The sequence below is a fragment of the Strix aluco genome, chromosome 10 (genome assembly GCF_031877795.1).
Source record: "Strix aluco isolate bStrAlu1 chromosome 10, bStrAlu1.hap1, whole genome shotgun sequence".
Lineage (NCBI taxonomy): Eukaryota > Metazoa > Chordata > Aves > Strigiformes > Strigidae > Strix > Strix aluco.
In genome coordinates, this window is record NC_133940.1 from 14,614,182 (window position 1) to 14,639,351 (window position 25,170).

General features: G+C 37.0%; 1 protein-coding gene across 5 annotated transcripts in view; it reads left to right on the forward strand.

Moving 5' to 3' along the window:
- ABCB7 (ATP binding cassette subfamily B member 7) overlaps positions 1-24,519 on the forward strand; it is a 43,044-nt gene extending 18,525 nt beyond the window's left edge. For all 5 annotated transcript variants that reach the window (XM_074835352.1, XM_074835354.1, XM_074835355.1 and 2 more), the window contains 12 exons: positions 5,230-5,362; positions 5,790-6,058; positions 7,127-7,215; positions 7,299-7,386; positions 8,358-8,532; positions 10,005-10,162; positions 10,703-10,866; positions 11,035-11,164; positions 11,660-11,831; positions 17,540-17,643; positions 19,268-19,375; positions 22,140-24,519. In XM_074835352.1, the coding sequence (XP_074691453.1) occupies positions 5,230-5,362; positions 5,790-6,058; positions 7,127-7,215; positions 7,299-7,386; positions 8,358-8,532; positions 10,005-10,162; positions 10,703-10,866; positions 11,035-11,164; positions 11,660-11,831; positions 17,540-17,643; positions 19,268-19,375; positions 22,140-22,358 (1,809 nt within the window). In that variant the 3' untranslated portion in view covers positions 22,359-24,519. The remainder of the gene's footprint in view (positions 1-5,229; positions 5,363-5,789; positions 6,059-7,126; positions 7,216-7,298; positions 7,387-8,357; positions 8,533-10,004; positions 10,163-10,702; positions 10,867-11,034; positions 11,165-11,659; positions 11,832-17,539; positions 17,644-19,267; positions 19,376-22,139) is intronic.
- The last annotated feature ends 651 nt before the right edge of the window (positions 24,520-25,170 follow it).

The following is a 25,170-nucleotide window of genomic DNA, read 5'->3' on the forward strand; positions in this document are numbered from 1 at the left end:
CTGCTTTTCTTCCAGAGCAAACTAAAGGTCACTTTGTCCTAGAAAAAATTAAATAGAAATTAGTTTACCTGCGGCTTTCCTGGACCATGTATAATCCTGTGCAGTTTCCTCTTTATCCCATTTGGGAGCCCTTTGTTCTGGTTGCTTGTGAGGTTAATTACCACATACTTGATAGACCACACAAGCAGTTTGCTAAAGTTTCTCTGCTGTATAGTTATGTCAGCACAAGAATGTCAGCATATCTTTCTCCTTGCTGCATTCCTGGCCCAGTTTCTTTGTTTATGATGAACTTGTCTGCATCCGAAGGATTTACATTATTACAGATTTTGTGTAAAGGCTGCTCATTCTTAAGGGTTTTGCTTAGAGAACTATATGATCATGATGCCTGAAACTAGTCACCTTCCCCAATCAGAAATACTTTTGTAAGCTTTGTGGCCAATTTCTTCTGAGTTTGACAATAGAATATGGCGAGGAATCTTCAGCCACAGGAAGAAAATTAGGAATTCACACCCAGTTTGATTGGGCTTACTTACCCACAAAAATGCTAGAGATCGTACCTCCTTGTCCTGCTGGTTGAGAAATAATTTGTCTCCTTAAATCTTCTGGTTCAGTAAAATTCAGTTTCAAAACAAAAGCCAATTTGTGTGCAGCTACCGAAGAGCCTGCAGTTACAATCTGTCTCGACGCCTTTTGTGAGGCTCAGTTGCCTGTCATTGAAGAAATTATTGTGATTTTTGGTTCCTTCTGGTCTACACATAACCACAAGTAGTATTGTTAGCCTTCAAAGTGAGCTGTTTGTATGGCCTTTTATGACTGGGAGCTGACAGGATGGAGTCTGCTCTAGGGCTACTAAGGTCTTTTTTTCCTGGGAAGATTTGTTGTATTATGACACGCTTTAAATTTTTACCTTAAATATTTATAGCCTATCTAGATGTGTGTGATCTGAAAGATGTAACAGGAAGATAGGTGAGAAGAGTATGCAAGGCATTATCTTATGTTTTCAGACACAGATTAGCCTGCTCGGGCTCTACATACCCAGTTTTTCTTTTTTAGAATGGGAGAAGACCCCATTTTTTGTCTTCTCTACTGGAGTATGTGTAGTAGATGCTTCTTTACTTCTCTGTTTCTTCCCTTTTTCTTCTGTGGCACAAGAAGAAAAACTGCTCGGGCTTCTGAGAAGCTGGATTAAACACATGAATATGACAAAATCGCTTGTCACCTCTGTCAGCCTGTAATGGTTTTTGGCCTCTTGGTCACAGACCAACCATGTGTTATTCATGAGTCAGAGGAATCTTTCAGACTATCTGCATTTCTACTGACTGCTAATTCTGTAAGTTTCAGGAGAAGAAACTGTTTGGCGAAGGAGGCAAGACACAAGTGCTGCAGTGTAAATTTTGTCTGCATGCAAAGATAATGCTATCTATCTGATCAGTTAAGTATGTAGGTATGATCTTGGTGTTTGACCCCTTTTTGTGAGCTCAGATGGAGTTAGGTGATTAAAATAAGCCTTTACAAACTGTTAGGTTTTTGAGAAGTTTCAGGTGAAAAGTATTTTTATTTTTTTTACTTTTTTTTTTCCTCTTACTGGAAAAAGTGTGTTTCAGGTCATCATTAAATTTTAAGGAGGCATGAAGCCAGATGCTTCTTCCTTCTTTTGGATCACATTTTGTAGCTTCTTTAGCTGTCTTACCTCTGCAAGGGATGGTGTTTTCTGTTTATATTTCCACAAATGAAGTTGTTGGATGTGTACATTTATATTGGTCCAGAGATAAATTCAGTCATCTTCATGTCAATGTTTCTCATTGAATTATTGGCAAAAGAAGAGTTCACTGTAGACCAGTTTTATCTTGTTGGGGCTTAGCCTGTCACTAATTCATCATCTTTATTAAACAAGAAATACTGGGAAGAGCAAAATGAAAGATAAGACTGTTTGCCTTAGAAGTAGTGTAGTCCCACAAGGGAGTAGAGATGATGATGCATTGTCATCTTAAAACAGTGCAGTCATTTAAAAAAATGTTTAAACTCATTTAAGCATGATAAATTACAGTATAACGTGCCATTAAATGTGGGCAATTGAGTTGGGATGACTTCATGGGTGCTGTATTTGCTTTCCAATAAATTCAGACAAGGTTAAGCTATTAATTCAAAATCATAAATAGAAAAGGTACAAATTTATATTAAAAGGGTCTTTTTAATGGGAATTGTTATCAAGCTTTCAGGCTTTAGGAAGAGGAAGGAAAACTATATAGATGTGTTGTGTTAGACAGTTGTTTTGCATGGTAGCTTTTTGTAGTGTATCTAGGTGTGCTTAAAGCTTTTTGTTCTGTGCCAGCAAATCTAGGCTACTAAAGAGATAGCTGTGAGTTTATGTAGAAGGCTGAAATTTTGTTTCCATTAATGTGAACGTGATCTCATTGACTTACCAAATTGAGTAGGAAAGGCCTGTTTCTAATAATGGCCTCTCATCTCTCTTGCTATAAACTTTGTAAGATTAACTTTTTTTTTAAATCACTGGAAAGCAGACTGTCTTGATTGCTAATGAAATGCAATACCATGCTGCCTTGTTCTTATTCAAGCTTTACCCTCCAAGAGTCAGAACAACTGTAACCTGAGACCAGGCTTTAAATTTCATTTAAAACTCTACTGGGTAGAATTATATTGATGTAAAAGAAGACATTTCTGCAAAATTGTAGGCTGTTACCGGTTAAATTAATTGTGAGTGGAGAACTGCAGTTTAAAGAATACATCTCTTTTCTTTAAATGGTCTTTAAAATATATCTATAGTTCTGTTTCTAAACTACCTGTAGTGTAGCATAGTCTACTGAAGAGTAAAATCCCTGCAGAGGGATTTGTGAGACTCTGCAGCAAATCAAGACAATCTGCATTACAATACTCATATTTTCTACTGAGTAGTCTCTCCCGAAAAAACCTGCACTTTGTCATGTTGGTCAGCACTGTAACACATATGGTAGTATATTTGTCTTTATTAAGTACAAAATGCCATCCAAAAATTGAGTTTCGGTAACTCTGAAGGGAAAGTAGGGGTTTTTGATTATACTGGGGAAGGGAGGGGGGATTTGAATTTCAGTATTGTAAAGATTCAGATTCTCTGTTAATGCATCCTCAGTTCTTTGTGGGGCTGTATGCCTAGGGTTTAAGCCTGTAATGGCAGTAACCTGTTTGCTATGTATAATTGAAGTTATCAGACGTTATTGTATACTGCTGCTTTGATGGTATTTGTTGGCTTTCTGCAGATAATGCTAACCTCGGGTCTTTTTTTAATGGAGATTTCCACAATTCCAATCTATTAAAAGGGGAGCTGTGCTGAACAACTTGCGCTGGATAAATTTCAGAAGAAATGTGTTTGAAGTAGGACCTGATCTTTCAGCGGTTTTCTTCTTTCAGTCACAAACTAACCAGTAATAATCTCACCTAGATGCTCTCAGATCTCGTCTGTCTCCTCTCAGGAGTTGTCTAGATTATGCTGTATTGTGAATTTGGTAGGGGTTTTTTTGTTTGTTTCCTTGCATAGTGTATTTCATAGGGGTGGCACAGAAGGGAAGAGGAGACAATGGATTCCTTCCTTATTTGCATGTAAAACTTTTGCCTAAAATAGTGTTTTAAAAAAGTAAACAGAACAGATAAAAATGTTTAAGGTTGTTTTTTTTTCTTTAATCCTATAGTTACAAGAAGTATCTTCAAAACTCCATTTTACCCTGTTAGGGAAGTATCTGTCTTCCACTACTTACAGAAATTTGTAGCACTGGGAATATTTGATACTGGGATAGTTGTTACAAGTTACTAAAAGCCTGCCTTCCTGCTTGGACTTGGACTAAAGTTATGAAAGATTTTGCCACCCTTTTTGCTTGAAACCTAGTTTTATCCAGTTAATTTACAGTTTTTTTCACTGATCTTTCAGCTCTGACAGACATCCCTAAATACAATTGAGATCTATGTGGGTATACAAAACATTTGGTGGAGAGAGCAGAAATATCTTTGTCAATCTGTTTTGGTTTTTTTGTTTCTTCTCATGTGAAATAATCTGTTGTCTACCCACAATTTTTTTCCAAATATTGGAAAAAAAAACCAACTTTAAGCAAAGTCTGCTCACTGCAAAGTATTTTAACATCTGCCATGACTGTAAGATTATCTGCCAGCATACTTGTTCAGCTGCTGAAAACCATGTATATCTTATTTTCAAATCTTCCGTTAGAAGCAGTTTGAATTACTGATTTGTATTAATTATATGAAGTTTGACAGTAATATTTTTGTTAGTATGAATGAGTGATGTAACAATGGAACGTTAACAAGACTTAAGAATTTTGTGTTTTCTTTAAGATTTTCAGTATTTTCTCATGCTACAATTGTGCAAATAAAAATCCTAAAGTTGTTTATTTACATATCTAGCTGTCTTTTTGCATGTAGAGGAGACACTATAGTTAGAGGAGATGCATTTGGGTTTTGGTACTCGTACAAAAAATATTCAGTGATATATGTTAGGTTGTGGATATGACCTCGGTAATTTGTTTGGAAGCTGATATTTTAAAGTAATTTGTAGTGTCTTGTAGATTGTATGGAAGGTCTTTTGTGCTGCTGTGCCAAACGCTAGGGTTAATGTAGGTATTCAGTAAATGTTTATAGTGATGTAGCAAATGGAAAACATTATTTTAATGTTAAGGTGATAGTAACAGTCAGAAGAGACAAAGGATAGGTTAACTTCTTTTCTTTGACTTCACTAGAGCTTTGTTTTAATACATCTGAATTGACCCAGGGTTAGCAATGTGTGGGTGGGTTTTTCTTTTGTAGTAGTTCTTCATCCTGAATGTTGCCAGTATCACAAAGAGCAAACAACCTGCAATGACGACATAATTTAGTGACATTGTGAGTATGCGTCATGCAGTGTCTGCTACTTGATTGATTCCCTGGTCTTGCCATTGCTGTACTGAATGCTCAGCCTCAGTTTAAGTGCCTTTGCGGTGTACAATTTGTTTAGGATAGAAATTGATGTTTGAAACGAGCCTGTGATAGAGACAAACTAACCCTGCAGTCCCAGGGGTAAAGACTTAATAGTATGGAGAATATTGTGCTTGCAATCAAGAGAGCCATCTCACCCACATTAAGTGGTTAAGAACTAAATATAACAGTAGAGCAATCTCAGAAAAAAATAGTCGTGCTACATAGATACATGTTTTAATGCATATGGACTAATTGGTGTTCTTATGCTTTTAGGCCATGAATATATTGGTTCCCTTCATGTTTAAATATGCAGTAGATAACCTCAACCAGGTATCTGGAAACATACTCAACCTTGGTGCTGCACCAAATACAGTGGCAACTGTGGCAACTGCTGTTCTCATTGGCTGTAAGTGCTCTTCCTAAATCTGTTGACGAGTGTTAACATTCTTTGGTAAGGGAGTGGGATAGCAGAGCTCCTGACCTGAGCATCTTGGATGGCTATTTCATAGTTACTTCTGTGTTGATATTTGTTTCTAATGTTCTGTGATCTTGCTTCTGGTATTCCAATTAAAAAATGAAATAATGCAATTCTTCATTATAAATTCTACCCTTTCTTTCTTATAACCAGATGCAAAAGAAACTGATTCAAAATGTGTGCACAATGGTTTGATAATGAAAAGTGGCATAAAGTTTTGGACCAATTAAGTATAAATTACCTTTGAACTAAAAATGTTGAAAATATGTAAAGAATGAGTCTAATGTGATTTCATGCATGAAGGGAAATGGGAAATATAATTATTTTAATTTTGTAAACTTTTTCATCTTTTTTTTAGATGGTGTCTCAAGAGCTGGGGCGGCGTTATTTAATGAAGCTAGAAATGCAGTATTTGGGAAAGTAGCTCAAAATTCAATCAGAAGGATAGCAAAGAATGTTTTTCTGCACCTTCATAACCTGGATTTGGCATTCCATCTAAGTAGGCAAACCGGAGCTCTGTCAAAAACCATCGACAGAGGAACAAGAGGCATCAGTTTTGTTCTTAGCGCTTTAGTATTCAATCTGGGACCTACAATGTTTGAAGTGGCCCTAGTCAGTGGAATTCTGGTAAGTGTTGTTTATTCATGAGTTGGTGTTGTCTCATTTAAGAATAATACATTGATTTTCTTTTACTAAAGTGTTAATAATACTATATTAAGTATTGAAAAATAATAGTAATTGAATTTACAAGGTGGTTGTGAAAGCAACTACTGTAAAAGAGAGTAATCCATAATTTTTAAATATTAGTTGCTTTAAATCAACTTACTTGAAACTATTTTCATGTTTAATGCCTGTCTACAGCCAGTGGTATTTATGTGGATAGTTGTTAATAGTTTTCTTCAGAATTGTTGAAACAATGAAAACAGAAAAGTAAACTGTGCACAGAATTGTTGTATATATCTCGGTAAATACTGAGGAAGCAAAACATAAATGTCCAGGAATGTTGTGTCTTACTGTGTTGAGGATAGTGATAGGAGTGAGTGACTATTGGCTCTCTTCTGAATACTGGTCTTTTCTTACACAGAATATAAAGTGAAAATTACCTTTTGGAAAATAGGCATCTCCTTCTTGCAGGTTTTAAGCTTAATATGCTCAATTTTAAACTTTTATAAATCACACCTACTGTCTTTGAAATCAGGATCTCTGCATATTTGTATGCTAAAATCTAAATCTTGATTATGTAGCTTTAATTTTTCTCCTTATGGCTTTTCTCTCCTGACATACCCTGAAGTAGAGAAAACGCTTCATAAGTTGTTATGCATGGCCATTTATTTATTCTTCTGCAGTCTTCAGCTTTCTTTCCAAATCCACCCAAAAAGCATGTAAACAAATGCTTATTTGTGATAACAGCACAAACATCAGCAACATTTATGTTTTATAATGGCAAAAATAACTTTTCAGTATTATGTTATACCCTAGCTCTTTGTTACCTCTTTCAACATTTTTATCTATACCCTTCTCCTCGCTGCTTTCCTTTTGAGTTTATGCCTGTATTTAGTCTTAAGCTCTTCAGAGCAGGGAGTGTGTTGGGAGGGACCTTCAGACTTCTTGCCTTGGGCTAAGCCATCATAATTTTGAGACAACAGTGAAATTTTGAAAATTATTATGACCTTTTTTTTCTTTTAAATATTCTAGTATTACAAATGCGGTGCAGAGTTTGCTTTAGTAACTCTGGGGACACTAGGAGCGTATGCAGCGTTCACGATAGGAATTACACAGTGGAGGTAAGGCATACCCTCAGATTCATCAGGGCACTTGCTGTTGCCTCAGCCTGAACTCTTGACTGTATTAAGCCTTCATTTTACAGGACTAAGTTTCGAATAGAAATGAACAAAGCAGATAATGATGCGGGTAATGCTGCAATTGACTCACTACTAAATTACGAGACTGTGAAGGTAAGACCAGTCTTTACTACTAGGCTCTTTGTCTTCTGTTGGCCTACGGAAAGTGAGTCATAAGATTAATCTTTTATGAGGCTACATATTTAGAGCAATAACATATTTTTAAAACATTATTAATTTCAAAAGTACTACATGATATTGACAGAATAGCATGAAAGTTGTTAGTGAGACTTGAAAAAACTATTTGCGAATAGGGTGAGAAGTTTCTTTCATGACTGAATCACCTCGACCATCAGTTTCTGCAAAATGTAAACTTAGTCTTTAAGAAGCTTCTCTTCACTTGTTTGCAAAATTGTCTTCTGAATGTCAGCCTGCAACATTCTGTCTTCTCAAATGACTACGCGTACTGTTTTCATTACCTGTTGTGGTTTGTAGCGCTCTATTGCAGTGTCCACACAAAAGAACAGGTCTCTATTGTTTCCTCTACTGCTACTATTAGAAAATCCTGTGGACAACTTTGAAATTGTCCAGGCTCAGGCTTATTTTATGCTTCTTTTAATTGGAGAGCTAGAACTGAAAAGGTAAACCTATCTGTGAAGAAGGACCCAGAAGTAGACGTTGTGTGAAAAGTACTGTTGTAGAGAATTTGCCATCATCACAGTAACAAGAATGTTCTAGTATGTAGAGGATAGTAACTTGTCTTCTTTTTAATATGTAATGGCAGCTGGTGTTTGGTTTTGACACTAATCAGGTAGAAGTTCTGCAAGACAGACACCCAGTGTTACTGGAATATGACTATGGTAGGGATCTCCATAATGTCTCTTATTGCAGTGCAGAACGTGCTGATGTTTGCTCATGGTTTTTGTCTTCACACACTGATCTTTTGTCTTCTTTTCTCTTTAGTTGTTGGAGAGGGATTGTGTGTGTAGCTGTGCATGTAGTCTGTTCATACTGAATCTTATAACTAGTTACATAGTCTAGTATATTTGAGAATGTGACATTTATTATTTTTGTGTACATCATAGTACTTCAATAATGAAAAATACGAAGCCCAACGGTATGATGAATTCTTGAAGACATATGAAAACGCCTCCCTGAAGACTACCTCTACTTTAGCTCTCCTGAACTTTGGACAGAGTGCTATATTTAGCATTGGCTTAACGTCCATCATGGTGCTTGCTAGCCAGGGCATTGTTGCAGGTAACTCATCTGTCTATAAGCTAAAAATTACTCTCCTTTACCTTCATTCATCCATAATAGAGCTGTTAATTAAAATTAACTTAGGGTGGATGTGATAGTTCATTTTGAGAGTTTTTGTTGGAGAGTTTTGAGTATTTCTGCTTCTTGGAGAATTATTAATCCATGATCTGTATAGCAATAACTAATATGATTTTATTAGAAACATTTTAAAAGTTTAGCAGTTAAAGGAAGATCCTAAGAAAATGTAACTTTGGGAATTTTGTGTTGAAAAGTCCTGGAAGACACTTATATAAATACAAATACTTCTGTGAACCTTCTACAAAGATCCTTTCTTTTTACCCTTCTTCCTTCCCATGTTGGTAAGATTCAGAGCTTTTCCCCATCGTGTGTATACCCATGTGCTTTGTCTACAGTAGTTTTATTACCAGTGTCCTTTGCATTCCTTAGATTAATAATGGCATGTTATTAAAACCATTGTTTCCATATGTTAGAGTTTTTCATCTATATTTGTCTTATTTACTACATAAAGTAAAGCCTGCTTGTTTAGGAGGACACAGTGCAAGCTTCAAATACAATAGATGAGTGCTATATTGGGATGAGGCTCAGCTAAAGCAAGGTGGTTTTAGAGTAAAAATAATGATGCTTTAAACACTTAGCATCCAGGTGTGTTTGAAACATAGACCTTTATATCATGTTGTCTTTCTTGCATCTGCTTTGCTCTTTTTAAGAGATACCAGGACAGGGAAGAGTTACACTGTGAATGGATAAGTCAGCAGGTGCAGTTTATGGCTGTCCTTAAGAAAATTTAGAATAGCCTTTAAGCAGGATGGTAGAAGTTCAGCTTTAAGTCATCTTTCTGGACCTGTTTCAGCTAAACTGACCTGGCACATACCTTTAGCTAGTGTGTCATCCTGAGTTTTCCCTTGATCAGTGTATTTGATATTAAGCTGCCCAGAGGTCCTCACTGTGTGTTTCAGCAGCTCTGTTGTATATAGTATGAAAGTCCTCTCTCTTGATCATGACAAATTCTATCATTTGGATTTGTCTGTAACTGTACTTAAGATTGTCTTTCCTGATTCTTGCTTTCATATATTAGTTCCTCCCCTTCTACCTTATTTAAGCTGCTTTATGTTTCTCTCTGTGGAATTTACAGCTTTACAATCCGTTTTCCGTGAATTTCCTGATATGCTGCTTGTCTTATTTTCCAGGTGCTATTATATCTTTTTATTTTTAAGTGAAATTATATCTTTTTTTTTTAAGTGAAAAAAACACAGCCATTTGTTTCAGGCACCTTCCTATATAAAATCTGATCTGGGAATGCATTTTGTTTACTATTTAAACATCTGGTTTTAGACATGGGATAAAAGAAACTAGACTTGATTGACTTGATTATTATTTTTAAATCTTTTGGTGCTTCCTAACAAGACAACCCTTCAAGTCTCCTTATTCTCTCACATCCATTTTGTCTTAAGGCAGCCTTTCTGTTGGAGATCTAGTAATGGTGAATGGATTGCTGTTCCAGCTTTCTCTTCCCCTAAACTTCCTGGGAACAGTATACAGAGAGACAAGACAAGCACTTATAGATATGAATACCTTGTTTACACTTCTCAGTGTAGATACCAAAATTAAAGTAAGTAGTAGCTTATTTTCCTAAAGTATCTGGGTATTTAATAGGGCTGTTTTCTGGCAATGCCATCATTTCACCTTTTTGTTACCTTCCAGGTTTAATTTTTGTTCAAGAAAGATGTTGTGCAAGGATGCTTTCTGCCTCCTTTAAGTGCAGTTAGGGCAGTAGCAGCTGCTTTTTTCTTGCAGAACGTTTTAGTGACAGTAAAAGTTACTTCACGGAAGCTGTGCTTGTATTGAGATTTTTTTAATTTAAGTATTCATGCCCTGTGCTTGAGTTTTTATTTGTAATTAATGATGCAGAATTTATTACCGCAAAAGAAGTTGTGAAGCAGAGTGTTTACAGCAGATATTTTTACCTTCTTTGGGGAAGAGGAGGAACAAACCAATTTCACTTATGTGGCAGATTATAATTATTTTCAACATATCCAAGCTGGAGTGTCTATTTGCCTTTTTCTGAGCTAGGAAATGGACTGTTCAGCTTGTTGAACTGCTTGAGGTTCTTTCCGGGCAGCATATAAAGTAGCACTCTTCTTTTTAATAGGACAAAGAGCTGGCTCCACCCCTGCAGATCACACAACAGACTGCTGCCATCGTCTTTGATAATGTGCATTTTGAATACCTTGAGGGGCAGAAAGTCCTTGCTGGAGTGTCTTTTGAAGTCCCTGCAGGAAAGAAAGTGGCCATTGTAGGAGGTAGTGGGTCAGGGTGGGTAAATGGACTAAATACGCCAATCAGTGATGCAGAATTTTGTTTCTTAAATGTGCTTGTTGTGTTTCACTCTTTATTATTTTTGTTTGTGACATCAGTTCTGTTTGGAGATTGTAAACGGCAAATCAGGAATGTAACATTAATCTGAATTCTTTTCAATTTCAGGAAAAGCACCATTGTGAGATTATTATTTCGTTTCTATGAACCTCAGAAAGGAAATATTTATGTTGCTGGACAGAACATACAAGATGTCAGTTTGGAAAGTCTAAGAAAGGCAATAGGAGTTGTACCTCAGGTATACCATGTTTCATTCTTCCCAAATAGTCCATCGTAATAGTAATTACCAGCATTCTGACACTGTGGTTCAATGAAAGCCAATCCTAATGCAGTGGTATTGTCTAGCTCCTTTGAAAGTCACCATGATTCACCCCCGCTCCCGGAAATACTATGTTTTTATCTGCATCATCATATAGATCCAATTTCTGAAATGTGCTTAAGCCTCTTCATGAGAAACTGCCTTCAGCTTTAAGTGCTTCAGCTTTATAGTTGACTACCACCCATAATGAGTTAGCAAAGTGGTAAAAGTACGCATGACATATATATATCTTTAGGACACAACGTGTATTAATCCCATTTTTAGGAAAATAAATTTCCCCAAATACTTTTACCTTCATACTTTGTAGAAAAATATAAACTATTTATTCTGTATTGATTTCTTTCATGGATTGGGAATAGTTTTTAAACTATTGTTCATGGTTTCTTGTTTAAAATATTCTTTCCATAAATGTAGGATGCTGTTCTCTTTCATAATACAATCTATTACAATCTGCTCTATGGCAATATCGGTGCAACGCCAGAAGAGGTGTATGCAGTAGCAAAGTTGGCAGGAATCCATGATGCTATTCTTCGAATGCCAAATGGTTACAACACTCAGGTTGGTGAACGAGGACTCAAGCTCTCAGGTAGGTTTTTAAGCGCACAAGTTCTTTGTATCCCTTTTGCTACCTCGAAGTTCAATGCATAGTTTATTCCTCAGTCAGACTTGCTTTTAGCTTATTTACATTATAATGTAATTGTAAGGCTAAATTTTAATATGAAGATCTGTAATTCAAGGTGACTGTACTCGACAAGATATTTAAAGGAGTGTATTTTCAGGGGAGAGCATTAAATGAGTTGATGCATAAGCATGTAGATGCATCGAAGTAAAAATTATCTTTCTTGTAGTCTATTTGGGTAGTGGAATGCATGTGAATAGAATTGGGAACTTTGTGTGCTTTGCATGTAGGATGTGATAGGCTTATATATATACATATATATGCATAGACCTTCCAAATTTGAGTTCTTAAATCTAAATTTGTAACAGCTGAAAGTTAGGTGGTGTTTTGCTTTTGCTGTTGGTAGTAAGTAATGAATGGGATATTTTGTTGCAGCGTAGTCATTTTGGACCCTGTTCATAATAAAAGGGCCTTCATGTCTTAAGTGTTTCTTACCCATGAATTGTGTAAGAAACAACATGAAAAAGGTGTCTGCGTATCTGCAAGCTAAGGATTTATATTACACAACTTTAGTACTAAAACAAGCATGAGTTTAGGCTCTCAAAGTCTCTCTGTATTTGAGTATGCAGTCTACAAAATAGCATAACTGTTCTAGACTAGAAAGATCATATCATGGCATTAGCCAGGCTTTGCTAGTCATGCTAACTAACCTTTCAGGGCCACTCTTACAAAAAATTCACTTTACTCCTTCTCTACAGCTGTCTGTAATATTAAAGTTACATACATGTGTTCGTAGGGAAGATAATGCTTGAAAGCAAACATTCTTCCTGTGGCAAAGTTATAATGTAAGATGAGGGATCACATGGAAACTGGGAAATGTCTAAATCATTTCCCATGTCCTTTTTCTGTTTTTTGTTGGTGGATTGTAGGATTTTAAAAATACAGTGTTTAAGTGGAACTTCTTAGGTAGTAGCTAGATTCTACTGGAATGCTTTCAACTTCAAATCTATTAGGTTGAAGTTGCATTGAGACAAAGCTAATAATGTCAGTCACATAAATGTAACATTTACTAAATGTGCATTGAATGAAACAAAACCAAAATGACTGTTTTGGTTGAAGGATATACTATTAATATTAGGTTATTTTATTATATTTTAAGTAAGTCTCTTCTTATGGCTCTTAGTTTTTTAAGAGATATTTGATGCAAGATAAAATGGGATACTCGTTTCATGAGGTTCTCCATTTAATTCACTGATGAGTTTGGTTCCCCTCCTTGGTGGGTATTACAAGAAGTAGAAGGTGCATTTGCAAAGTTCTTTAAACCCATCTCCTGTTGTGTTGTTTTGAAAAAGCAAAACATTGTATAGTTTTGCTTAAAATTGCTAGCCAGTACGAGCAGTGATGGGGCACAGTTTTTCCTATTGGTTTGTTATCTTTTTCTAATACCATCTTAAAGGTGTTTAGATAAGTGTGAGGGTATTGAAAATATTTGGAAGGATTCTGACAAGGTGGGTAGTGTAATGCTGAACTGCGTGCAAAGAGTAGTGGTAGAGAAACTGCAGTACATACACAACTACTGCTCTGCCTGAGGAGAGGCCATATCGCTGGTAACATGTAGGACGTGTCTTTCTAAACAACTTCTCCTGAATACAAGACCTTACTGTTTGGCAAACTCCTAATATGTGTGACAGAGCTTTATTTTCTTCTACTCTGACTCTCTGTACAAGACACCATTTATTGGTAAAGAACAGGTCATCTTTTTTCATTTGCGTGTAGGGTGGAGTGGTAGAGTGCAGGCTATGTGACTCTGTTGGGAATGAGGTATGGCCCTACAGGAGAGAGAAACTTATTTGGAAACTTCAAGGTACTGAGGTTGCTTGAGAATAGTACTGGGATGTATATCTTGGGGGATGTGGGGCTGGTGGGGATCTAGAGGCAGGAGCGCAGGAATGCAGCGGGTTCAGGCAGAGAGACTGCCTGTTGCAAAGACAGCAAGCTATATGTGGTATTTCTTACTATGCAGCTGCTGAAGTCAGGAGTCGTGGTCTCTTTGAAATAGAGGATCAGAGGTTACATTCTGTATCCAGAATGTATGTGCAGGAGAAAGCATGCACATTCGCAAAAGGGGAATACAAAGAAGGTTGGAAGGGAAATAAAATATGTGAGGCACAAATCTGGGTGAGTGAGTAGAAGATACAAAACAAGTACTGGCAGAACTGTAGAGAACTATGATAGTGATGAAAGATTTCTCTTGTGCTGCCTGTCTCCCCATACTAGTAATTTCTAGAAAGAAGATTTGACTAATGCTAGATTTGAAATGTCTTGGTGTTTATAGAAGCATAGAATGGTTTGGGTTGGAAGGGGGCATTCTAAAGATCATTTGGATGAACCCCGTGCCCTAGCATATTTCACTAGATCAGGTTGCTTAAGGCTTTAGCCTTATGTTGAGGTTTAGATTGGATTTTAGGAAATACTTTTTTCACCAGAAGGGTTGTCAGGCAGTGGAACAGGCTGCCCAGGGAAGTGGTGGAGTCAACATCCCTGGAGATATTTAAAAGATGCGTAGGTGTGGCACTTCGGGACATGGTTTAGTGGCCAACTTGGCAGTGTTAGGTTTATGGTTGGCTCAATGATCTTAAGGGTCTTTTCCAACCTAAATGATTCTGTCCCATTCTAAATCTGGAGAAGTGTGTATGGGCATCTTGGAGTTTTCTTCTGACCTCAAGGCTCCTTTAACGGAGTCTTTCTGAAAATGAGTTGTGCCTTTAATCCTTCATTTTGTGCTACCACTATGATGGTCACAAGTACCCATCTAACAGTGCTTTAGCTAAAGTGGTGTTTAGAAAGTGAAAGGCAATGTGTTCTTTTCCCGTTTTGTTCCTATTTAAAGAAAAAAAAAAAACTATGCAAAATCTTTCTCTTTCTCAGGAGAAACACTGGATTTCTGAGGGGATAGAAAAAGAGTTCAGAGTGTGCATCTGCCATTGAAGTAGCAGATTCAGTTTCCTACTTTCAACAATTTAATTGTCAAACAATAGTAATAAACAAGCTTCAGTAATGTTTACAGTCAGAGTACAGGAGTCTTAGGCTACAGGAGTCTCAGAAATGTCGGCTCATCTTGGGCTTCCTCAAATTGTGCATTGAAGTGATCTTAAATGCAGTTGTGTGCTCAGCTCTTGGGGAATTTGGTTCTGTGTGCTTTTGCTTGCAGGTGCCAGTTGGTGGTATTAGGTTGAAATGTGGAGCTAACATGACCACTGTATCCCATATGCTTTTGTTAAGATCAATATTTTCATTGATAATGAGAGTCATAATGGCCAGAAATAGTTTAGTTGTTTCATGTATTGGAGGTATCAAATGCGTATCTTTGAGTTCCTTCAGTAGCTCTGTAAAAATGGGGCAGCTGTTACTTTGAATCTCTGCAGTTTTCTGAATAGTAGAATTACTCCCTAAATTATTATAAAGGTATATATTAGATTCATTTCTGAATCTTTTTAGTTTATTTTTAAGTTGGGTGACGCTTCTTATATTTCTAGTCTAAGAAAAACACAAAGTCCTGACTTGTTTTGTCTTTTTAAAATATTTTCTGGGAGAAATACAGTGAGTGAAGGGTTCTGTGAGTTTAAGCGGTCCTCTGATATCCAGGTGTTTTATATGCATGATGGAAAAAACAAGGTTTTCCAGACCTTCATCACTGTGAAAGACACAGTGGCAGTTAACGTGGGTCCTGGTTGTGTGAACAGTGGTGGTAAGGTGTGGGACCAGTAAAGGCTGCGATCTTAATTTGGGGCCCTGGTTCGATGAATAGTTAATTTGTTGAGTGCAGCAAATGATTAGTTTAAAAAATAGTAAGTAAATTGGATTCTCCCTGTATGCATATTATGGATTCCTTTCTTCCAGCAGATGAACGGTTTACTACTTTGAGGACTGGCATTGGAAAACTGTATGTTAGAAGTGCTGTCTTAATACTTTAAACCTGGTGGATTTTTTTTATAATTGTCAAGAACCTTAATACAAACAAAAATTCCTAATGACAGTACAGTAGTGTAGATAACAAGCCTCAGTATCTGAATTTCTCTCTCCTACTGTGGTTTGTGCGGTACAAAAATAGGCGTAAGGAAGTCTTTGTTGCAATGAGAACTTTATCAATTTAAATGGTGAAGTAAGCATTTAGTGCAGTTCTTACTGTCTCAGTGATTGATTCATCAAAAGTAAATAATGAAAAACAAGTTGTTTTCGCTTTTTCAAGTAGAATCCATTTCAGTGTTTTCTAATAAAGTGTAATAAACAGAGCTATAACACTCCAAACCCCTGACTTTCTGAATGAAACGGTTAACACGCTGTGTCCTGAATATGAATGGAGAAGAACATGAAATGAGTTGGTATGCTACAAATGTAAGGAAAGACCTTGGGTTTTGTCATTGTAGTATGTCTTTCAAACATGGATATTGTCAAGCTGTGAGTTTTGAACATGCTTTAAAGGAGAGAGAGGGAGAGTATATTAAAATAGACTGAGTAAATTGTACAATTCTAATTGCTACTGAGTTCTGCCAAAGACAGTTTAAAATTTGAACTGCAGCATTATTATCGTAACATATTATATTATGGTTTATTAAGGCATGTTCTCTCATGATAGGAATGGAACATTAACAATAATAAATGATATTCACTGGAATGTTCTGAAGTCTTGAATAAAACAAAGGAGGACAAGTGCACAAATGTGAAATGTTTGCATTGCATACCAAATGTTTAGCAGATTTTAAGTTCTCAAATGCACCTGTTTTCCTGTCTGTAAAAGTTGTCCTAAGTTATTCTTGAGTAGATGTTGGCTGTAAGAATTGCAAAGGAAACTAGTCTGAAACTTGGTTACATCAGAAACCAACAGGCAGTAGATTGCATAATGAAGATGATTTTCAATACTATATTAATTGTGGTTTTTGATGAAATTTGCTGGTTAAGGCTGTTAGGTATGGACACTTTAAATCTGGGCCTTTATGGAGTGGAAAGTTAGATGAATTTCAGGGAGATACCTGAAAGAAAAAAGGTGTGTGCAAGATGCATGAAATCAAATACAGCAGGCGTGGACAGAGCATTGTTTATTTGCAAGCGAAAACAGGATGTATGTATGCAAAGTTACTGTCCAGGGCATAGCTTAGACCAGGTAAACGAGCTCATCCTCCCTGATGTATAGAGTGAGTTACTGTACGTTGACGTGAGTTACCTGTACAAAGCTCTTGCCTTGTAGCATATATGAAATAGTTCATAGAATCATAGGATACCAGGTTAGAAGGGACCTCAAGGATCATCTGGTCCAGCCTTGTCTTGGCAAAGCACAGTCTAGACAAGATGGCCCAGCACCCTGTCCAGCTGACTCTTAGTGTCCAATGTTGGGGAATCCACGACTTCCTTGGGGAGATTGTTCCAATGGCCGATTGTTCTCATAGTTCTCTGTCCTCTTCTAAAAGGATAAGCAATCTTGAATTCCTCTGCACTTATCAGGGAGCAGGAACTTGTGTGATATCTTATGTAACATGTACAGGCCTCTATCAGTAGCAACTATGACGTATATTAAAAAAAACCCAACCACCCCAGAACCAGTTATCTCTGCTGTTGAATTTAGAATATCACGATTATAACTTCATCTTTTTTTTTTTTTTCCTCTTCCCCCCACTCAGGAGGAGAAAAGCAAAGAGTTGCAATTGCTAGAGCAATGTTAAAGGAGCCACTTATTTTTCTCTATGATGAAGCCACATCATCTTTAGATTCAATTACAGAAGAGGTAAATTGGGATGAAAAAATATAAAACTTAAGTGGTGTAATGATGTCTGATTCTGATGCTTTTTCCTTGTTCTTTTCCTCTCAGAAAGAATTCTGTTCTTTTTGCTGGATTGCTATCATGTGTTTTCCTAGTATTAAGAGATTCTATGTCTTAGCCTGTTTCCTAAAGGCCAAAGTAGAGATACTGAGTCTGTCTACCTTGAGATGTAGCGAAGAATATCAACTCTGTCTCTGGGTATATTTTCTGTTTTACACTCTTGAGATCCCATTCGCCATAAAATATTTCATCTCTTGAAACTGTTGCAAAAACCTCACGTGGCCATGAAGTGCAAAGCTTTCCAATCCACTTTAAAAGATGTTTAGATGACATCTAGCATTCATTAAAAATGTCTTATAAATAATTGTGACATAATGCAGAACAGAAAACCTCTTGTTTGTTGTGCAGCATCTTTCTGAGATGCAAATCAGGTAGGTGTAACCTGCAGTGCTGGTATTAATTTGTATTCATTTCACAGGAAGGGCTGTGAAACATCAGAGTGTTGTGACATAGATGTCATGACACTACCACAGTAACTGCATCAGGCTTCATAACTACATCTTTGCTTAAACACAAAACTCTCAGCACCAGCAGTAATTTCACAAACTAATGTCATAAACTAGAGCTATGTTTGTGTTCACTTATGCAGATTATTGAGCAAATTTATTGACCTGTAATCACTAAATTACTTTCACTTTCCAGATACAAAGAAATCAGAGTACAAACTGTACATCTGTATAGTACAGCTTCCTCATTGGACCAGAAATGTTTATAACACACAATATTCTACAGCACACTATTTTGATTCTTTCTCTTTTGTTTTGCTGTATTTATTGCAAGAATCATAAGCAAAGCTGAAAGGTTCACAGCAGAACTGCATTTTAAAGATAGCAAATGAAAATAGGTCCTTTCCACAGAAATATGTCTGATAATTGAAATGTTTTCTGACAAAGGCAAGTGTTTTTCAGGAAGAAAAAGCAGACACTTCACTTATTGTAGTGAGGGCACAAATTCCCTATTAGTGCTGCTTGCATCTGAATGCAGTTTGGGAAGGTGGAAAACTGCTCACAAAGGAAGCAGTGGATAGATAAATAATTCCTAGGATTGCTTTAACTTTATATTCCACATTGGCATGATACTGAGAGGGATTTTTTCTTTAACTTTCATTGATTGAAAAGTATTATTATGATAATGATGATTTATTATTTTCATGTGCCTTTACTGCTGTTCATGTTGCTTTTGGAGCATGGTTGCATGGGGAGGTTTTTCCTGAAATCAAGTAACACTTCTCTTCCTTTGTCCCATGGGATATCTGCATTTTTGTATGAATATAAGCTTTCTCTGCAGTTTGAGGACTTTATCAGAGCCACAGATATTCATGCTTGGGAAACTTCTGTTTCTTCTGCAGATACTTGTATCTGTTTCTTATTTTGAAGCTATAGCAGTACTGGAGATGTTTTTCAAAACTTATTTACAGTAACTTGCATATTTCCAGACAGCATTTTGATGTGGGAAAGAAGCAAGTCGACATTGGCCTGTCATACCACCTAGAAGTGTCTAAGAGTTAGTCTCTATTTTAATCTTGCAGAATATTCTCAATGCCATGAGGGACATAGTAAAACACCGAACATCAGTGTTCATCGCTCACAGGTTGTCAACAGTAGTTGATGCAGATGAAATCATTGTGCTGGATCAGGTGAGGTGATCACCCCGTGATGTGTAATTTTCACATAATGTCAGTGTTTGTTTTAGAGAGTCTGTGTGTCCATTTTGAAATACTGTATTCCTACCAAGCTACTGAAAGTTCTTTCTTTGGAAATGAACCATGTTAGAAAATCGTAGCCCAGGCTTTGCTTTTTATATATTCATCTTCTTTGTAATGAACAATTTTATCATCTGCAGAAACTTGTATGTGTGACTCTCTTGTATGTTGTATTTTTACTTAGTTTGCATAATTCATTTAATTACATGTTCTTTATATGTATTATGACAAATTTCACTTCTGTTTTCTGGGGCCGGCTTAATGTTGCATGTTTTTAATCTAATTTATTACATACTTCTGTCAGATTAGGTTTTCTAAAGTATTCCCCCAATTTATGCTTCATTCTTACTACTCAGTGAGTGTCTGTTTTTCACATGCATTGTTTTTTTCTTTCATTGGAAAGAGAGAGGACAGCATGTTCTGTTTCCATGCAGATAAAACTGTTATAGGATTGTTCAGTCTAATTATGTTATAAATCTGAACACCATTCTCTCTACCTGTAGAAAAGTGTGATTATTCCCTTTCTGTATGCTTCTCTTATAAGAAAAAAACAAACCCAAAGTTTCACCATTTGATTTACTAATATCACTATTCAGCTGTTATCTCATATTGTCTGTCCTAAGTCCATTTTCTTCTCTATTACACATATCTGGCTACAGATTTAAACCAAACAAATGTCCTTATTATAACTTCGTACTTACTCCTTTAACTGATAATGCTGAAAATATAGTGCTCTAATCTCTTGATAATACATGTTAAATTTATCTCTGCATTCATTTTTCTCAGTTGCTGTTTATATGCTTGTGATCATAGGTGTATTTAGTGACTAAAATATGCATATCTAAAAAAATAAGTTATTCCTACAGTACATTAAATGATTTAACAGGGAATCAGAACAAAATCTTATGAAATAGTGGCATTCCTGACTATCTTTGCTATACAGATCTCAGCTTCATATGAATCTCAAAATGAAGTAGTGGAATAAGTCACTGTGGAGTTTTTATTTGGTTTTGATCTACTTGTTTTTTCAGCTTTTGCTGAAAAATAATTTCTTAAGGTGTATCCTTTATGTAACTGCATGTTAAAACATCTTGCAAATGCTTTTTAACATGTTATAAGGCAATCTGCGACTTTTTGTTGTCAATGCAAGTTTTCACAGCTTACTAAGAGTGTGTTTTGTGTTATAGTGTAACTGTTAAAATAAAAATAAAAGCACAACCTAAAACTGTAAAACAGCTAGGGTGCTCACTTTCATGAATGATGTTAGTGTAATAAAGATTGTGAATGAGTAAGGCAGCGTGGTGCATCACTTCTAGTGCCTGACTGCTTCATGAGGCATCATTGACGTTTGCTCAGCAAAAAGTTGCCTCTTGTCATCCCAGCTTGATTGATGAGCACTGTGTTAGCAACCAGATAAATAAGGCTCAGTAGTGGAGATGAGACAAGATGATTGTGACTGGTTTTGCTTAGCAATGGAAATATGGCATCACAATTTCAGCACCTTTGCCTAGGTGAAGTCAGAATAATTCTTGAGTGAGTGAACAAACATTGTATTAATGATACTGATCTTAATTCTGTGAAGCTGAACAGAGAAGTTACATTTTTGATGATTGTTCAAAAGTTATTAAAAAGAAGGCCGTAATTCAAAAGCCTAGTCTCTACTACAATGAACTCTCTAAATTAACCACTTAGAGTTTTTAAATAAATTCTGCGGTTATGTTGGTCAAGTGTATATTTGTTCAGATTCCACTAGCACGACTAGTAATAGAAGTGACAAGACCCAATTTTTTTCCCAGCATGTTCATCAGCAGTTGTCACGAGGAAGTAGATTTAATTGTAGATCAGAATTTAGAACTAATATAAAACCCATGTAGGTGTCTGTATAATGCTGCCTTTTCCCAAAAGAAAGACTAGCTGGAGAATGAATACATTATTTTAATTTGAAGTCAGTGAATGTAAATGTGTATCTCAAAGTAAAAAGATGAGTCTGTTTTTTTGAAGAGTAGTGTTGTTTCACTGTCCATAGAATTTGAGTTCTCCTCTCCAACTCTTCCTGTTTCCACAATGATAGTCAATAAATCATCTTTGCTCTTGAGAATAGCACAGATGAACTGAACTGCTCACTTGATTTTCATGGTGGCAGTTGCAATGACACAAGTTACTGAGCACCCATCTAAAAGCACAATTTACAGTAATTGTTTTTAGGATTTGATTTTAAATGTTTAGCTTATCTAGTACAAATCCCTCTCTGTATGCTCTTTTCTTTTAGCTTCTTAGTGTAAGTGTGTCTGTTACCATGCAAAGACAAATGCATGTTTGTTTTGGTACATAACTTTGCACTAGTAGTTTTAACACCTTGCTGCTCATATAGAGATCCAAGTTTCCTTTAAATAGCTCTTCCAGTTTAGATAGTAAAACTTTGCATGTTGGTGGGCTTTCCATTTTGTCCAGATGGTCAAAGGGCATCTATGTTCCTATTTATGTAAGTTTGAGAACAACACAGCTCCTTGTTTTCAGCTTGCTGTGTAGCACACAATTCAGTGCACCACACATTCAGTCTTTCATTGCTGTCCCAAGCTCCTTCTCATTAATAGTTGGTGTAACATATACTATAAAACTGTGGCCCATATGTTGGCAGCATTTATATTCCTATAGATCTGATAATAATGATTACTGACTTACTCCCCTTCTTTCACAGGGTAAAGTCGTGGAACGTGGTAGACACGCAGACCTTCTTGCAAGTCCTAGCAACCTCTATTATGAAATGTGGCATACACAGAGCAGCAAAGTACTAAATAGTCATAACAATCCAAATTGGGAAGAGAGAAATAATCAGATGTCCAAAGAGGAGGAAAGGAAGAAACTAGAAGAAGAAATTATCAATAGTGTGAAAGGCTGTGGAAACTGTTCATGCTAAGTATGATCCTGGATTAATCTTCTATAACAGGTTAAAAATGCACAAGATTACAGTGAAGTGCAGCTCTTGTTTTTAAGTCAGTGTTCAAAAACTTCCTGGGTTTTGGGGTTTTACAGTTTCTCAGAGGGACGTCATTTCAACCAAAGGAGTTCTATTTTTACATATTTAGAAATCTGTAATATTCAATGGCATCTGCAAGAGCTGAGCTTTTTCAAAAACTTTAAACCTCTTAACTAAGAGTGTAATTTATGGCCATTTTTAGGCATTGGTAAATTCTCCTGGTAGTCACTTGAGGTGGATTATTAAATTGTAAACAGATTTGTCCTTGATTTGCATTTTTTCTCATCATTAATGGTTGATAAATACGTCATGTTTTAATTGTAATTGGGCTAATTTGAACTCATTTGCTAGTGAGGAAGATGCAATTTAAATTCATCAGTGGTGTTCTGGTTTAAAATGTTCTACCTTGTAAAGAATAAGAAAAACCTCAACAAAATATTAAGAGACTTCCATAACAAACTAAATATTGGAATTACCCATCTGACCCTTCAAAAACACCTTTTATATTGGACTATCAGGAAATGTATTGGTGGTATTTTAAAAGAAAGCTAAGTATTTTTAAGAGCTGGCAAAAATCTGGAATTGACAAAATATTGTGTGACTTTACAGAAAACATACAAAATGTTGTATGTAAATATGAAGAATCGGAAGTTTTCCTTAAATGAAAAAATCAGAGTTCAGGATTCTGTATCCTCAACATCTGCTGTAGTAGTCAAAGCAGAATGCAGTCACTTTTTCTATTTCAGTCATGGTCTTAGGGAGCAATTAAGATTCAATAAAAACTTCCATAAATTTCTATTATGTCATTAATGCATGAGAAAATGACCTGGATAATGTTGAAAGCATTGCTGTAATACTCTCCTCACTTCAATAGTTGAAACTTCTTCAGTGTCAAGAAACCTCAGTCTTTGCAATTTGCAAAACACTACAGGTGTATCGGGTTTGCATGGCAAGGTTTTGGTAGCCGGGGGCTGCAGGGGTGGCTCTGTGAGAAGCTGCCAGAAGCTTCCCCCATGTCGGACAGAGCCAATGCCAGCCGGCTCCAAGACGGACCCGCCGCTGGCCAAGGCCGAGCCCATCAGCGACAGTGGTAGCAACTCTGGGACAACATATTTAAGAAGGGGGAAAACCAGCTGTGGAACAGCAGCTGGGAGAGAGGAGTGACAATATGTGAGAGAAACAGCCCTGCAGAGCCCAAGGTGAGTGAAGGAGGGGAGGAGGTCCTCCAGGCGCTGGAGCAGAGGTTCCCCTGCAGCCCGTGGTGCAGCCCGTGGTGAGGCAGCTGTGCCCTGCATCGAGGGAGCTCCACGGGGGAGCAGACACCCACCTGCAGCCCCGGGGGGGACCCCACGGCGGAGCAGGGGGATGTGCCCAAAGGGTGCTGTGACCCTGTGGAGAGCCCACACTGGAGCAGGCTCCTGGCAGGACCTGTGGCCCCGTGGAAAGAGGAGCCCACGCTGGAGCAGGTTTGCTGGCAGCACTTGTAACCCCGTGGGAGACCCACGCTGGATCAGTTTGTGAAGAGCTGCAGCCCATGGGAAGGACTCATGTGGGAGAAGTTCATGGAGGACTCTCTCCTGTGGGAGGGGACCCACAGTGGAGCAGGGGGAGAGTGTGAGGAGGAAGGAGCAGCAGAGACAACGTGTGATGAACTGACTGCAACCCCCATTCCTCATCCCCCTGTGCCGCTGTGGGTGGAGGAGGTAGAGAAATTGGGAGCAAAGCTGAGCTGGGGAAGAAGGGAGGGGTGGAGGGAAGATTTTGTTTTAGTTCTCGTTACCCTACTGTGATTTGATTGGTAATAAATTAATTTCCCCAAGTTGAGACCATTTTGCCTGTGGTGGTAATTGCTGAGTGATCTCTCACTGTCCGTATCTCAACCCAGGAGCCGTTTGTTATATTCTCTCCCCCTGTATAGTTTAGGAGGGGAGTGATAGGGTGGCTTGGTGAGCACCTGGTGTCCAGCCAGGGTCAACCCAGTGTAACAGGATTGTATTTTTAGGCCTTATCTCTTCAGGGAAATTTACCGTATCTGTTTATCACTAGTTACTCTGGTATAATTTTTCGTGTTGAATTTAAAAATAAAGATCGTTCTCTTGGATGTTGAAAAGTAACTTTTTTTCCTGGGGAATTATACCAGTATAATTACACTGATATAATTACATTTGTAAATCAGATGCAAGATTTCTCAGTGTGGGCACTAGCAAAGCACTGGATTTGGTGCTTCTGGAAATTTAGTTGCAAATAGTGTTTATTTTTTTGTGTTATACCCTCCCCTGCAACTAAATATAGGAACAGTAACTTAAAGGGAGTGAAACCTTTGCTGTCTTTTCTGCTAGTTACTCATTTTCTCTCTATTAAACTGATGGATAAAAAACCCCATCCTGGCATCAATCTCCAGTTAAAAATTATTTTAAAAGTATATTGAATGCGAGGACTTTTATTTTCATCCTTGGAGTACAGAAGCAAAGTGAAGTCTTGTTAATGTAGTGGCAGTTCAGAATTCTAGCTTACAGTCTTCCTTTTATTTTCACGAATTGTCTCCTTTTTTAGTTTCTGACAGCAGTAAGGTTGACTATAAAGGTACAGTTATCTCTGAACTGCCAGAAGCAGTTAGCAAAGGTTTATTAAAAAGTCTTTTTATGGGGCATTTCCCTTTCCTGTATTGTGGCTAATAAAAACCCCCAAAAATGTGTTGTCCCTCCCCACCCCTCAACAGCTAGTTTTTGGAATTAAATAATTTGTCTACTGT